Source organism: Fukomys damarensis, unplaced genomic scaffold (genome assembly GCF_012274545.1).
Source record: "Fukomys damarensis isolate Sample0158 unplaced genomic scaffold, DMR_v1.0_HiC HiC_scaffold_28, whole genome shotgun sequence".
Classification (NCBI taxonomy): Eukaryota; Metazoa; Chordata; class Mammalia; order Rodentia; family Bathyergidae; genus Fukomys; species Fukomys damarensis.
This window is the reverse complement of record NW_022900940.1, coordinates 13,136,609-13,149,743: the sequence shown is the minus strand read 5'-3', so window position 1 is coordinate 13,149,743 and position 13,135 is coordinate 13,136,609. Positions and strand designations below refer to the sequence as shown.

The window sequence follows — 13,135 nt, the reverse complement described above, 5'->3', positions numbered from 1 at the left end:
TCTGTATCCCAGTCACAAGAAGGGAGTTCCTTCTCTTTAAAAAAAAAAAAAAAAAAAAAAAAAGAAGGTGCAAGGACAAAAAATGTCATATAAAAAATAAGAGCCCTAACTCAGGCTGAGTATCCCAAGTGAACATACAGGGGTGCTATGCAGAGAGGTCTCAAAATGCCTTGTGTACAGGCAGAAAGCTGGACTAGGCCAGAGCTTTCCAAGCCATATTAAAAGTGAGGGTTACCTTTCCAAGAGCCTCCCAAGTGAGGGTGACAGTATACAAGAAGGGGGGAACTGTGGAGGCTCCATCAACAAGCAGTGAGGGGAAAAGCCCCCAGCAATCCACAGACTCATAGCTACAATCTCCTGAGTTTCCTTCAAAGCCAACTAGGTTAACCACTAATGCAGAAGGCACAACATTTTTCACAATTACTTTTTAATATCTTCAACAGAGATACTAAAATCTTTTTTTTCCTTTTTTCTTTTTTTTTTTTTTTTTTCAGTACTGGGAATTGAACTCAGGACCTTGCACTTCCAAGGCAGGCAACAGTGCCACTGAGCTAAATCCCCAGCCCTTTAAAATCTTTTTTAATATCAACCCCAACTCCCTTCATTAATGTGAAAAGTACCCCAAATTTTTCTTAAGTTTGCCAGAAAACAAAAATATTCTCAAAGCACCTACCCCAGGGATTACCATGTGGACACACCTGCCAAACAGGGCAGCGACTGTTTTGTTTGTTTCTGAATCCTAGATCAGAATCAAGCACCCCACAAGAGAACTGTTTTACTGATTTCTATGAAATGCAGCCACTGCCTTCTTCAACTCATACTGTAGACACCTGAAGCCCAAGTTTCTACATATTGGTAAGACTTGGCAATAGTCTCCAAAGACAAATCTATCATGCATGACAATTCCAAATAACAATATATCCCAAAGCCTATTTCTGACTTTTCAGAACCCACGAAGAAAGGGTTAGACAACTGACTGTCTCAGATATCAGGCCTCATACATTACTTCCACAAAAAAAAAAAAAACAAACGAGTCACTGCTTTAGGTCAACATCAGCAAGACTACTATACAACTGTTTATAAAGGGCCAACTTCCAAATGGGCCAGAACATTCTCCAATCTAGAAAGACTCCAAGAGGTGCCACGTACTTCTTATACTCAAAAGTGGGACTCTTGACTGGGACCAACTAGATCATAAGAGGACCAGACCCTCTTTTAAAGCAACTTACATTTTCCCCTTCCCCAACACTCAACAGACAGTTTCTTAAAAAGGGTTCCAGACCACTTAGCCTTACCCTAGCAGACAAAGACAAGAAGGCTCTTGCCCATACTTACTGAGGGCTGATACTCCAGGCATTCTTCCTCAAATTCAGGGTCTACCTGATGAAAAAGAATCATTAGGAAATTAAAACATCCATTGCTTTCTAAAGGACTGGGACTCATCTGCAGGAGACTTCCACACCTGCAGCCATCCTTGGACAGCTAAGAACTTGTCCCTTCCCTCTATTCATGAAACCAGCATGCCACAATAACACATGTCACACAGATACAACACACATGAGACAATCCACCAATCACCAAGAGACGGCTCTTAAGAAAAAGACAAGGAAAACAGTGAATTCACCAGCAAAGCAATAGTGAAAAGCCTCAGATAAATAAAAGACCAATACACAGTCATGGATAATGCCGATCACTTTTACTTAAAAATAAAAACATTAAATCTCTAGCAATAGCTACATTTGCCTCAAAACATTAGAGATAATGCAACCACCATTAATCTTTAGCAAACCACAGAAGCAAGATTTCACCCAGCTGGCTCACTGGGTGTAACTCCCTACAGCTCCATTTTAAATTTCAACTTAAGACTTCTTAATCTTTGGTTCTTAACTATTTCAAAATCATAGTTCTGGGCCAGGGATTTAGCTCAGTGGTGCTGCTGCCTGTCTTGCAAGTGCAAGGTCCTGAGTTTGATCCCCAGTACCAAAAAAAAAAAAAAATCATAGTTCTACAAGTATCAAAAGCTCAAAGGGGTTACACATTTAGATTCAGCTTCCTCAGGTCAGGGGCAGAGCAGCGCTAGCACCCACATACCCCTTGGAAGTTCCTAAGCACTCTCACTGGTGGTTCTAGACATCAAGAGGGGTGTTTTGACGTTTGATCAGAATCTGATCTGAATATGCATCGTACATCTTTCAGCAGATCAGAGTAAAATTCAACATCTGTCAGTAGAATAGCTCCTTAATTTAACACAAAAATTAAAAGATAAACTTCCTTGGGTTCTTCAGCCATGGATCTTTTCTTTCCTCAAAAGCCCTTCTCAGACCTTTTACGTAAAGGCAATTTCTTTAATGTCTGAGAGCCTTGTAAGTAAAAGATAAGCCCCTTTCTATTTCACTAAGGCACTGAGGAATCAAGACTTCTTTATGAAATTGTCTACTGTCCACTACAGCTAGGAGTGGGGTTGGTGGACAAGATGTGAGGAGAGCAGTATGCAAAAGCAAAACAGAGCATCTTGAAATTCTACATTAGCATCATTAACTGACTTTCTCTCCACATCTTGGTCAAAATCCCTAAGTCCTAAAATGTGTTAGTCATTTTTGTCTCTCCTTGGGAAATGAGACAAGTAAAACAAAGAAGCAGAAGGAAAAGCAAAGTGACTGAGCATTCACCTGAGTTTCCACCTACCCAGTGGCTACAGATGAGGAAGGCATCAACCTTCAAAGAGAAAACCACGGAGCTGCTACTTACCTCTGCTGCTAAGTAATGCCCTGTGGCCAGGTGCTTGAAACGAAAGAGGCTGTTCCAGTACCCCGCTCCACCCCGACATGGGTCATGCTGGACTACCTGCAAGAGAAAGAATGGTTAACAAGGGCTGGGATATAGCTCAGTGGTGCCGCGCTGGGCCTGTCTGGCAAGCACAAGGTCCTGAGTTTGATCCCCAACACCAAGAAAGGAGGAAAAAACAAAACAAAACACCAAGAATGGTTAAAAAGAGTCAAAAGAAATGACAACCCATACTGGGATGACACCGTACCTGAGGAAACACAAGACTGATATACTCAAGCTGAAAAGAATCTTAATCTTCCAACAAACCCATGGCAAGTGTCACAACACCTGAACTTACATGATGGAAGTATTAAAATAATGTTCTCCAGAGAGGGAGCAGCGTCTCCTAGTTAACATGTGATGCTTGAAGTAAGAAATTCCAAGGCTTTTTTTTTGCCTTAATATTAACAAAACAGAAGTTAAAATTCTGAAATTCATGCACAAAATGCACAAATTATAAAAAGGACCTTTATGACAAACTTTCATATATTCATACACTAGAATACACACTCAGGCTCAAGCTCTGCAACTTGGTACTCAGAGACTCTGGGCCAATTTATCACAAAAGTAAGTATAACTTCAGCTTCTAGTCATGATACCACAACTGGCATGGGGAGCTAGTGGTATAAACAACTTCGATGCTTCACAGAATACATGAAATTGCCACAGGAAAGTAGAAAACTAACTAGATAAAATACATGCGATGACTGCTGAATAACAGGCACTACTCAACTATGATCTCTGAGAACAGAAGGAAAAGTAAGGCAAGCTCTGGGGTCTGTCTGGTTTTGTGTCTGGAGGTCTTCTGGATGCCAGCACAGTGAGGAAGGGTCAAGTTTAGGGTACTGGATGTACAGAATTAAGGAGAACAATCTAAATTTAGAGAGACTAAGGTAGCAGAGGTGTGGAAAATATGGAGCTCCATGCAGGAAAAGCTCCAGGGATCTGTACAGAGGCCGCTTTCTAGTTTGCAGCTGAATATTAGACTGTGTGTATATAAGGAAGACTCCACAAGGCCAGATAAGAAATGGCGAGGGGGCTAGGAGTATACTCAGTGTTAGGGTGCTTGCCTAGCATGCATGAGGCCCTGCATTCCATTTCTAGAACGTGTCGGGGTAGCGGGGAGAAGAATGATAAAGGAAGCTGAAGGCTTCAGTCCCCAAGCTCACAAAACGCTGGGAAATGTCCTAACTCTGACAAGGCAAGGCAGAGAATCTGTGGAACACACTGAATCCTGCTTAGCTGTCGGACTAATCCAGCCCCCAAAGACTACTCTACTCTGACCTAATAAAGCATGAGAATAAGCCTTCAAAGGACCAAGCTGATTCACTTGACTAACAGAACTAAACCTCTCACTACTCTTACAAGGAAAAACAAATTCAAGACATCTAATAAAGGAGCATGACAATGTTCAGCAAAGAATCAAACTAGCAGACAGTCAAGTGGCTAGTCAAAGGTGACCCACAAATTTAGTCAGGTAATATTAAATGTCGGGCTAACATCAGTGTGGAGTGGGGGAAGGGGACATGAAAAATTCCCGTTTAGATACACAGCCACAGATTCCGGGAATTTAAGTAGCTGTAGCAGGATACACACACACACACACACACACACACACACACACACACACACACACACACACACACACACACACACACACACACACACACACACACACACACACACACACACAACACACACACACACACACACACACACACACACACACACACACACACACACACACACACACACACACACGCGCGCGCCATATCATAAAGAGAGTCACCTTAGTCGGAAAGAAAAGAAAAATTTTTAAACCAACAGAGGGCTGGGAGGGAGAAAATACTATATGGGGAAAAAAGATTTTTTAAAAAAAGCCAGTGAATTCACATCTAGTAATGCAAACAAATGCATCAAAATTTAGAAGGTATATATAAATAGAGGAAAAAAAATTTATCTAGAAACCTATATTCAACAAAAATACCCTTCGGAAATGGAGGCCACATGGAGAAATCAGAAACAGTCTGCTGCTAAGAGGAATGCAACATGAAGAGGGCCTGGCAGTTCCTCAAAAGTGTGAACACAGAGTAAAACATATTGCCCATAATTCTATCCCCAAGGGACTTGAAAATGTATACATCCCCAAAACTGTACAAAAATGTTCACAGCAGCACTGCTAAGAAGAGCCAAAAAGTAGAAATTATCTAAATGCTATCAAGTGATAATAAATAAAAATGGTATATCCATGACCATATTTGGCAAGAAAATAATGAAGTACCAATACGTGTGGCAATGTGGGTGAACTTTGAAAACATTATCGGCTATGGTCTGTTGGGGTTCCCCCAAAATCACATTTGAAACCTGTACCCCAAAGTGATATAAACGGGAGATATTTGGAAGGTGATTAACTTATGGAAGCACAGGTCTAATGAGTAGGATTAGTCTCCTTCTGTGAAAGACTCCAGAAAGCTGCCTTTCTGCTATACAAGGACATAACAGATGAAGCAGGACCCGCTCCAAACTGGAATGCCTGTTGGTGCCTCAATCTTGAACTTTCAGCCTCCAGAACCATCAGAAATGAATTTATGATGTTTAAAGGCCACCTGGTTTATTATTTTGTTATAGCAGCCTGACATTCTCCCTAAGACATTCTCCTAACTTAAAGAAGTCAGGTACAAAAGACCACATGCTGTAGGATTCCAATCACAGGAAATTTCCAGCAAAGACAAATAAATCTATAGATATAGAAAGTAGGTTAAGTGCCAGAAGCAGCGGAGATTTTACAGGGAAATGGTTAATGACTGTTAGCAGGTATGGAGTTTCTCTGGGGATGTTGAAAGTGTTCTAAAATTTATTATGGCAATGGATGCACAACTTTATGAACTCACTAAAAACCACTGAATTCGACGTTTTTAAATGTGTGCATTAGTACTGAATTGCATCTCAATAAAACTATTAATTTTTTAAAATAAAGAAAACTGTTTTGCAATGAAGGTGAAATAAATATATTTTCACACAAAGGAAGGGGGAGAGAATTTGTCAATAGCAGACCTGCACTACCCCATGAAAATCTGGAAAGCAGAGTGATAACTTCATGGGCAAATGTTACAGACTTCTGTGCTGTCATGCTTAAATGTCTGTACAATGTTAGTGACTGCTTAAACAAAAATAAATAAAAATGCACAGTGGGGGGGTTCATGACATATGTAGAAAAATGAATAATAACACAAAAGGGGGGAACAGAAGTAAATCATCATAAACTCAAATGTTTAGTAACAATATAGAGTTCCTTTTTTTTTGTACCAGGGATTGAATTCGGGTCCCTGTGCTTGCAAGGGAGGTGGCAGAACCACTGAGCTAAATCCCCGGCCCCACACAGCATTATGTAAAGCAGGTTAGCAATAAGTTGAAGATGTACTATACAACAAAGACCCTAGATCATTATGAAAAACATAAAATATGTGAGAGCTACTTTCTTCTTTTACTTTGAAAAGGTACCCAAATTTCCAGAATCTGAAGGGAAAAAAAAATTTAAAGAAAGACTGTAAATGTTTTCCTAAGATATTTAGGGGAAAGAAAAAACCTTAATGAAGTAATAATTAGCTGTTTCTTCAAAGAAGGAAATAAAAATTAGAAATTTGACTTTCAAGCTTCATGGTACCTGCTTTTAAGGCACTAAAGTCAGCTATAGGGACTTCTGGAAGGTTCTGACATTTATATATCTTTTCCTTGTATAACAGCAAGTTCAGTCAAGGTGCAAAGTTGTTTATGAAGTAACGCCAACTACGCAAAGATATATTCATAGAAAAATGGCTCAATGGAAGTAGGTACATTAACTTAATGAAATGGTAGTGTGCCCCTTTACTCGTTTTCTTGAGTTTCAATTGTTCCTTTGTTGACATTTACTAATTTCAATCATCATGAAAGTGTGTCTTTACTTCTCTCTTTCTCCTCCCTCTCCCGCTCCCCGTACCTATACATAACACATGAAAGGCAGCTCGGAAGAACTGTGTTTAATGCATAAAGCTCTGATAGAAAAGTGATAAGTGACAAAGTCCCAGACACCAGAGTTACAGCTCTCAAAGAGTTATAACCCCCATAGGAGGACAGGTAGTATCACCATACACCACAGAGGTAGAAAATTAAGGACAAAGCAAATAACCTGGATGTGGAAAGAAGGCAAAGGGGGAAATGGATAGAGAGCAGAAATTTTTAAAAAATTACATAGATTCCCTTTTATCACTATGAGTTGGAGCAACTCTTCTACACAATCCCAAATACACCTAGCTATTTCCACAACAATGCTAAAAAAATAGTAAGATTTTAAAATGGGCAGAATGTATGAGCAGATACTTCACCCATGAAGGCATACAGGTGGCCAAGAGAACACAAGAAAAAGATGTTCAACATCATTAGCCATAAGGGAGAAGCAAACCAAAACCACAATGAGATTTCACTACCTACCTATTTAAATGACTAACCCTGGAAAGAATGATCAGACTGTCAATAAAGACGGGAAAGAACTTGATGTGCATGTATTTCTGGTAGAAATGTGAAATGTTCTAGTCACTTTAGAAAACAGTTTGGCAGTTTCTTATAAAGTTAAACATATACCTACCACACAATCTAGCCATTCTACTATTAAAGTATTTAGCCAAGAGATATGAAAGCACATGTCCATACAGAAACTGGAACATAAATATCCCTAGAAGTTTTATTTATAATGGCCAAAAATCAGGAACAACTCACTGTTCGTCAATTGCTGAAGAGGTTAACAAACTGTGGTTTATCTACAAAGTGGAATTCTATGCAGCAATGTAAAGAAACAAGCTATCCGATACATGCACACCAGACCACAAGAGGACTGCACAGCGTTATTCCATTTATATAAAGTTCAACAACACGCAATATTGATTTATGGAAAAGAAAGCAAACCAGGAGAGGAATACCATCCAGAAAGAAGCCTGATATTTTTGACGCGGGTGCTATGCTGACTACATGCATGGCTGAATGTATATGTAAAAATGTACAAACTTTCCACTTGTGACTTGGGCACTTTACTGTATGCAGGCCAGATCTCAGTTACAACACCTGAGGCCACTAGAAGGCACAGAGGAGGCGAGCGGAGACAAGGAAATGTACATATTCAAAGTACATTGGAGAACATGTGGAGGGGTGGGGAGAGCTCTACCTTCCTTCAGTCTACTCCCTCTTCCCAGCAAGCTGCATGCTATGGATACAATCATCTTAGGTTTCTCCTTTATTCGAAACATCTTTTCACATTTCTCTCATGCCTGTTAATTAATCTCAACTCCCCACGCCCTGGATATACAGCCCTTCAAGTTCTGGGCTCCAACAACAGTTACTGTGTCATTTCTTATGTGTAGCCTTCCTCCCAACCAAACTGAGTTACTGAGCTTTACCCTAAGGCTGCCTCCCAAAAGTTTACACCCTTCTCTAACACGAAGTGACCTACTCCAGTCCTCTCCTCCTTCTAAAATTCAGACCGTCCAGGAAGCGAGAGCTCAGATACTACTTTCCAAACAAGTTCTTCCTCCCTTATCAAAAGCTCCAAAATATGTAGAATGTCCACCTTACGCCTTGATCGTGAGCCTCATGTTCTTGTTACCCGAGCACTTATGTTGTCTTTTTTCACTTTATTCTGTATTGGTTTATGTTTCCAATGCGTGACAGTCACATTCATCCTGGAGAACTGGTTCGTACACATGCTGCATCTGCACCATGTTTACTCCCCTTTCTCCCACCACCCATTCTCTCTTCTCCCTTCCTCCCCAGAGCCTTTCCCCATCTCTGCAGAGTACACCCCCCTGTCTCCTACCATTTCTCTCTTTTGTTCTGTTCTTTAAATTATTTATATTTTGGACCTCTCGTATTAGAGAAACCATGCGATATTTAACCCGTGACTCATTTCTTTCAGTTAGCTTTAGTTTCAAGATCCATCCATTTTCCTACAAATGACCCAAATCTATCCTTCTTTATGGCTGCAGCAGTACTCCATTGTGGTCTATCAATGTAGCAACCACCTATGTCAGGGAGACATCTCACTGAATATCGTCATGGCGCATAAGTAAGCAAGAGAACAAAAAACTGGCAGAAACTATTAGACGAAACAGACAGAGAAATTTTCATTGTAAGTCTTCAGTTTGCCCCCAAAGTAGAAATGTCCATCATAAGAACATGCAGCATTCTTTTGATACATCATGGTGCACGTATTTCACTAAATCATCTTTGCAGTGAGGTGGGAATAAGCGCCTGAGTATGGTTTATGAACACATCTGTAGAAAAATCTAAGTCCCATAAACCCCTGGGCTCTTGTCCCACTCCGTACCTCCACCTCCCATAAGGCTTTGGAGCTGGTGGCAGACGTAGCTGACTGCCGCCCGGTGGTCCTCAGAAAGACATGCTGCTTCTTCCTGTGCTCATCACAGGTGAGAAACTTCTCTTGCTCAGCATGGAACAGCCTCACCACGTCACCCTACAGTTAACATAGGAAGGAATGAAAGAAAAATGTGTTTAAAAAGAAAACTAAACTGCTACCCAAGAAAAGTCAAGTACCAAAAAGATGTAAGCCCACAGATGTCAAACTTACCCCCTTTAAAATGTCATCTTTGTTATCACTCCATTTCATGAAAAGAACTATTTTCCAGCTTGTATTGCAGTTGACTGAATTGACCTGGGAAACAAATTGTTGTTATTTTTCATATGACTCAGAGCAACTGTGTCATCGAGCCCAACTCGGCTCACTGCAGTCCCAGAAGCCAGGCTGCTCTTCAGCCCAGAGCCTGGAGACTGACACCACCAAGACACAGCACCTGCAAAGTCAACTTGCCAGTTAAGAGTGCTCTGAGAGGGTTCATCTATCTATACCCATCACTACGTACGCTTCAAACACAACTAAAGGAACCAAGGCTCTCTGTCCTTCTGGAGTGCTATTTTCCTTTTCGTCTAAGTCTCCTTCTTGTTCTGGGTAGCCAAAAAAGTTAAGACCAAATGGAAACAAGAACCGTTACTTATGAAATAGAATGAAGTACAAAGGGCAAGAAATGAGCCCAGGGCATACATGTGAAATGTTAATAATGGTTGTTAACAGGAGAAGCCACTATTTGCTTACTAAACATATCCCAGGCACTGAGCTTCATAGTAACACTATCTCATTTAAGCCTCAGCAACACCCTGAAAAACAGGAATAATTATCAGAAGTACAATGATGTATAGGAGGATTAAGTAACCAATTCTATGATTTCAGAGCTGCATGCTAGCAGATTTGAGATTGCATCCACATGTGTCTCACTCTAGACCTTGTATCCTTAGCCATTAGGCAACTATTCATGTCACAGGCAAGTTAGTATCTTGTGTCTTCTAACTGCCAGTTTTAAGGCTCAGCAGATGGATGGCTAACAGTACTCTCACAGGGCTGCTCACATTCTCTAATGTATCCTTTCACAGGAATCTGAAAAAGGCAATCTCTTATAAGGAAACAAATTAGAAAAAGCCCCTATGTCCAGAAAGAAGTTGGTAAAGGGAGCCTTCAGGCTTAACACATTAGAAAACAATCCGTCAATCACGTAAAGTTTAGCAATCTGAACAGTGCGGTGTCCATCAGTTCCTGCCCACCACCCACGGCACTGGCTTGCACACTTATGTGGCAGCTTCAGTTTTTTTCACCTGTAAAATGGGCCCAGTGCCCCAGGTCACTGCTGAGGTCCATGTCAATGCACACATGCTCTGGCCCCAGGAAGGCCAGCTCCTGTAGTGCCATCCCACCCACAAGCTATGACTCGATTTTCCTCACCTCATTGCAGCCAGGGTTGTCCACCAGCTGATGGCTGCTGGCATGTAGGGGCTGGCCTGCGTTGACAGGGTTCAGCACGACCTTGTCACCTATGACCACCTGGCGAGAGAAGGACCAATAAAGCTGTTCACAGAACGGATCAAAGCTGCAGACTGGGGAGTGCTGGGAGGAGCCAGAGGAGCTGCACCCTGACCGGCAGAGACAGAGCACCCAGAACAACTTTGAAAGCCTACCTCCTGGTGTAATAGCCAACCTGACTCCATTTGTGTCCAGGTGAATTCTTCTGGGTGGTCACCTCCCCTTCCTCTTTTGGGAGTCCCTCAGTTAACCGGACTGACCCGGGCATCCCATTTGGTAGAGCAGTCTGCAACTATGTCATCTTTACAACCTCATAAACAGAATACTCTGTATCTGTGTGATATTTTGTTTCAACTGAACTGTGTGAAACTTCCCCTGACCCCCACTAACAACAAAGTTCTGCTCCTGTGAAATTCCACTTGTGTTCCCCTCTCCTGGAGCCCTCCCCAACTAAGAAGATCCACTTAAAAGAAAGCACAAGCTGCTTTTTGTCATCCAGCGCTATCCAGGGGAGCCACTCCAGCAATAAAAGGACTAAATCTGGCTCAGAATGGTGGCGATTCTATATAATCTCTCATAATTGAGTGCAACAGTGGGGGTGAGGCTTGGGTTCAGAAGGGTAAGGCTGAATTTTGGAACACAACTCATTCATTATACAGAGATATTTTCCTAGTCAATTCAGAGCAGTTAGAAAACAATTCTTAAAAAATCTTTGTAACATTCAGTAGAAGTATTTGCATAAATAAGCTTTTAACTAAATTTTAGGGAAAACAGGATACTAAGCTTTTATCATTTAGAAAATGAAGCCATAGTTTTCTAAAACAATGCACTTTATACTTTTATGACTGATATACATCAAGAAATACATTTACTTCATCAATTTACTTAACTTTATTCATACATATAGCATTCATATGTACAATAGATATTATATAGTATATATAATCTGAAGCAAAAGTTACCCTCTACCAACAGTACTTACCATAATATGTAATATAGCCTTATGCTTTCTATTCTATTTGCTTTCTAAAATGATAGTCACGGGCCACTTAATTGATTCCCTGGCCTATCAATGGGTCAATACCTGTGGTTTAAAAAACACTATTCCAAAAGGATAACTTATTCAAGTCATCTATTCATCTAAGTCACTACTAAACAAACTAAAGAAGAGAAAAGCAAAATCACTGCTGAGAATGAAATTCAGAAACAGGCACATTTGTCTTTTATTACAGGGGTGGATGGAAAGGCAGTGAGAAGATGATTTCCTGAGACATAAAATCCATCTATTTTCACTCTGATACATTTGGGGAGCACTACAACTAAACTGTCTCTAACTCCAGTGAGTATGAGTTCACGCCATAAATCTATCCCAGTGGTAAAACCTGGGCTTGCTCTCTGAGTCTCAGTAAGGATCAGTACCACACCACACACCAGCTGTGAGGGAACTGTCTGCTCTGTATTAAATAACACAAAGCACACAAACATGTCGGAACTGCCCAGAGTGTCCAAACATTTGATGGCTCAACATGTTTAAATGGCACTATTAAAAAAAAAAAAAGTCCAAGCTGCTGGGTGTGGTGACACAAGCCTGCAATCCCAGAACTTGGGAGGGTGAGGCAGAGCTCACTGCCTCCCTGAGATCTAGACTACATAGTGAGTTCAAGACCAGCCTCAACTGCACATCGAGACTGTCTCAAAAAAATAAAAAATAAAAAGTCAAAACCCAGTTTTAGGTTAAACCAAATTGAGTATTTTGAGAACACTTTGTGCTGCTTAAGGCACAAATTTCTTTTTAGTACAAAAGCAACTATTTTAGGACCTTAACAAGGTCAAGAACATAGCTGATAGCATTTAAACACATTCTTTGTTAAGTTTGCACCACATAGTGGCTGACTAATTTAGCTAACAAATATAAGAACTGTTCTAAGTCACACTGAAAAGAAGTCTTGTGGCTTTATATTTTAAAGTATTGTCAGGACATGGCCAGCTCAGAACTAACTGCAGCTGGTGATTAGGATGGCAAGCCCATGGCCTACACACGGGAACAAGTCAGAGGAATCCCAAAATCTGCTCTCCTTGGCTGACAGACTATGCCTTTCCATCCTCTGTCCTTTACTAACTTTATTTCCAAAATGGACATTTCTATTGCAGTAATGGACTTGAAATGACAGGGATCCTTCCAATGACATTAAGACAGGATGGCTGTTTTTGTGGTAAAATTACTGAGGTAATGGACTGTTCCTAGGATTTTTTTTTCAGAGGCCTAGTTGGAAAAACTAAGCAACTGAATTTAGGTCACACTTTTCTCCACATTTCCTTGTTTCCCAAACATTAGTTTCCATAGTGATCTGGTTCTCTTCATAAAGAATGTGCCACTGGTCCTAACTCTGAACTTTGCGTGGTGGAGTCTCATTT

At 40.8% G+C, this 13,135-nt stretch overlaps 1 protein-coding gene across 8 annotated transcripts in view; it reads right to left on the bottom strand.

The window, feature by feature from the left end:
* Itpr1 (inositol 1,4,5-trisphosphate receptor type 1) overlaps positions 1-13,135 on the bottom strand; it is a 342,964-nt gene that overhangs the window by 192,421 nt on the left and 137,408 nt on the right. For 6 of the 8 annotated variants that reach the window (XM_033757082.1, XM_019205188.1, XM_010608720.1 and 3 more), the window contains exons 8-12: positions 10,643-10,741; positions 9,440-9,523; positions 9,179-9,325; positions 2,749-2,844; positions 1,336-1,380 (exon numbers count right to left, since the gene is read on the bottom strand). In XM_033757082.1, coding sequence (XP_033612973.1) covers positions 1,336-1,380; positions 2,749-2,844; positions 9,179-9,325; positions 9,440-9,523; positions 10,643-10,741 — 471 coding nt within the window. The remainder of the gene's footprint in view (positions 1-1,335; positions 1,381-2,748; positions 2,845-9,178; positions 9,326-9,439; positions 9,524-10,642; positions 10,742-13,135) is intronic. The other 2 variants (XM_019205190.1, XM_019205191.1) reach the window with 1 other exon arrangement.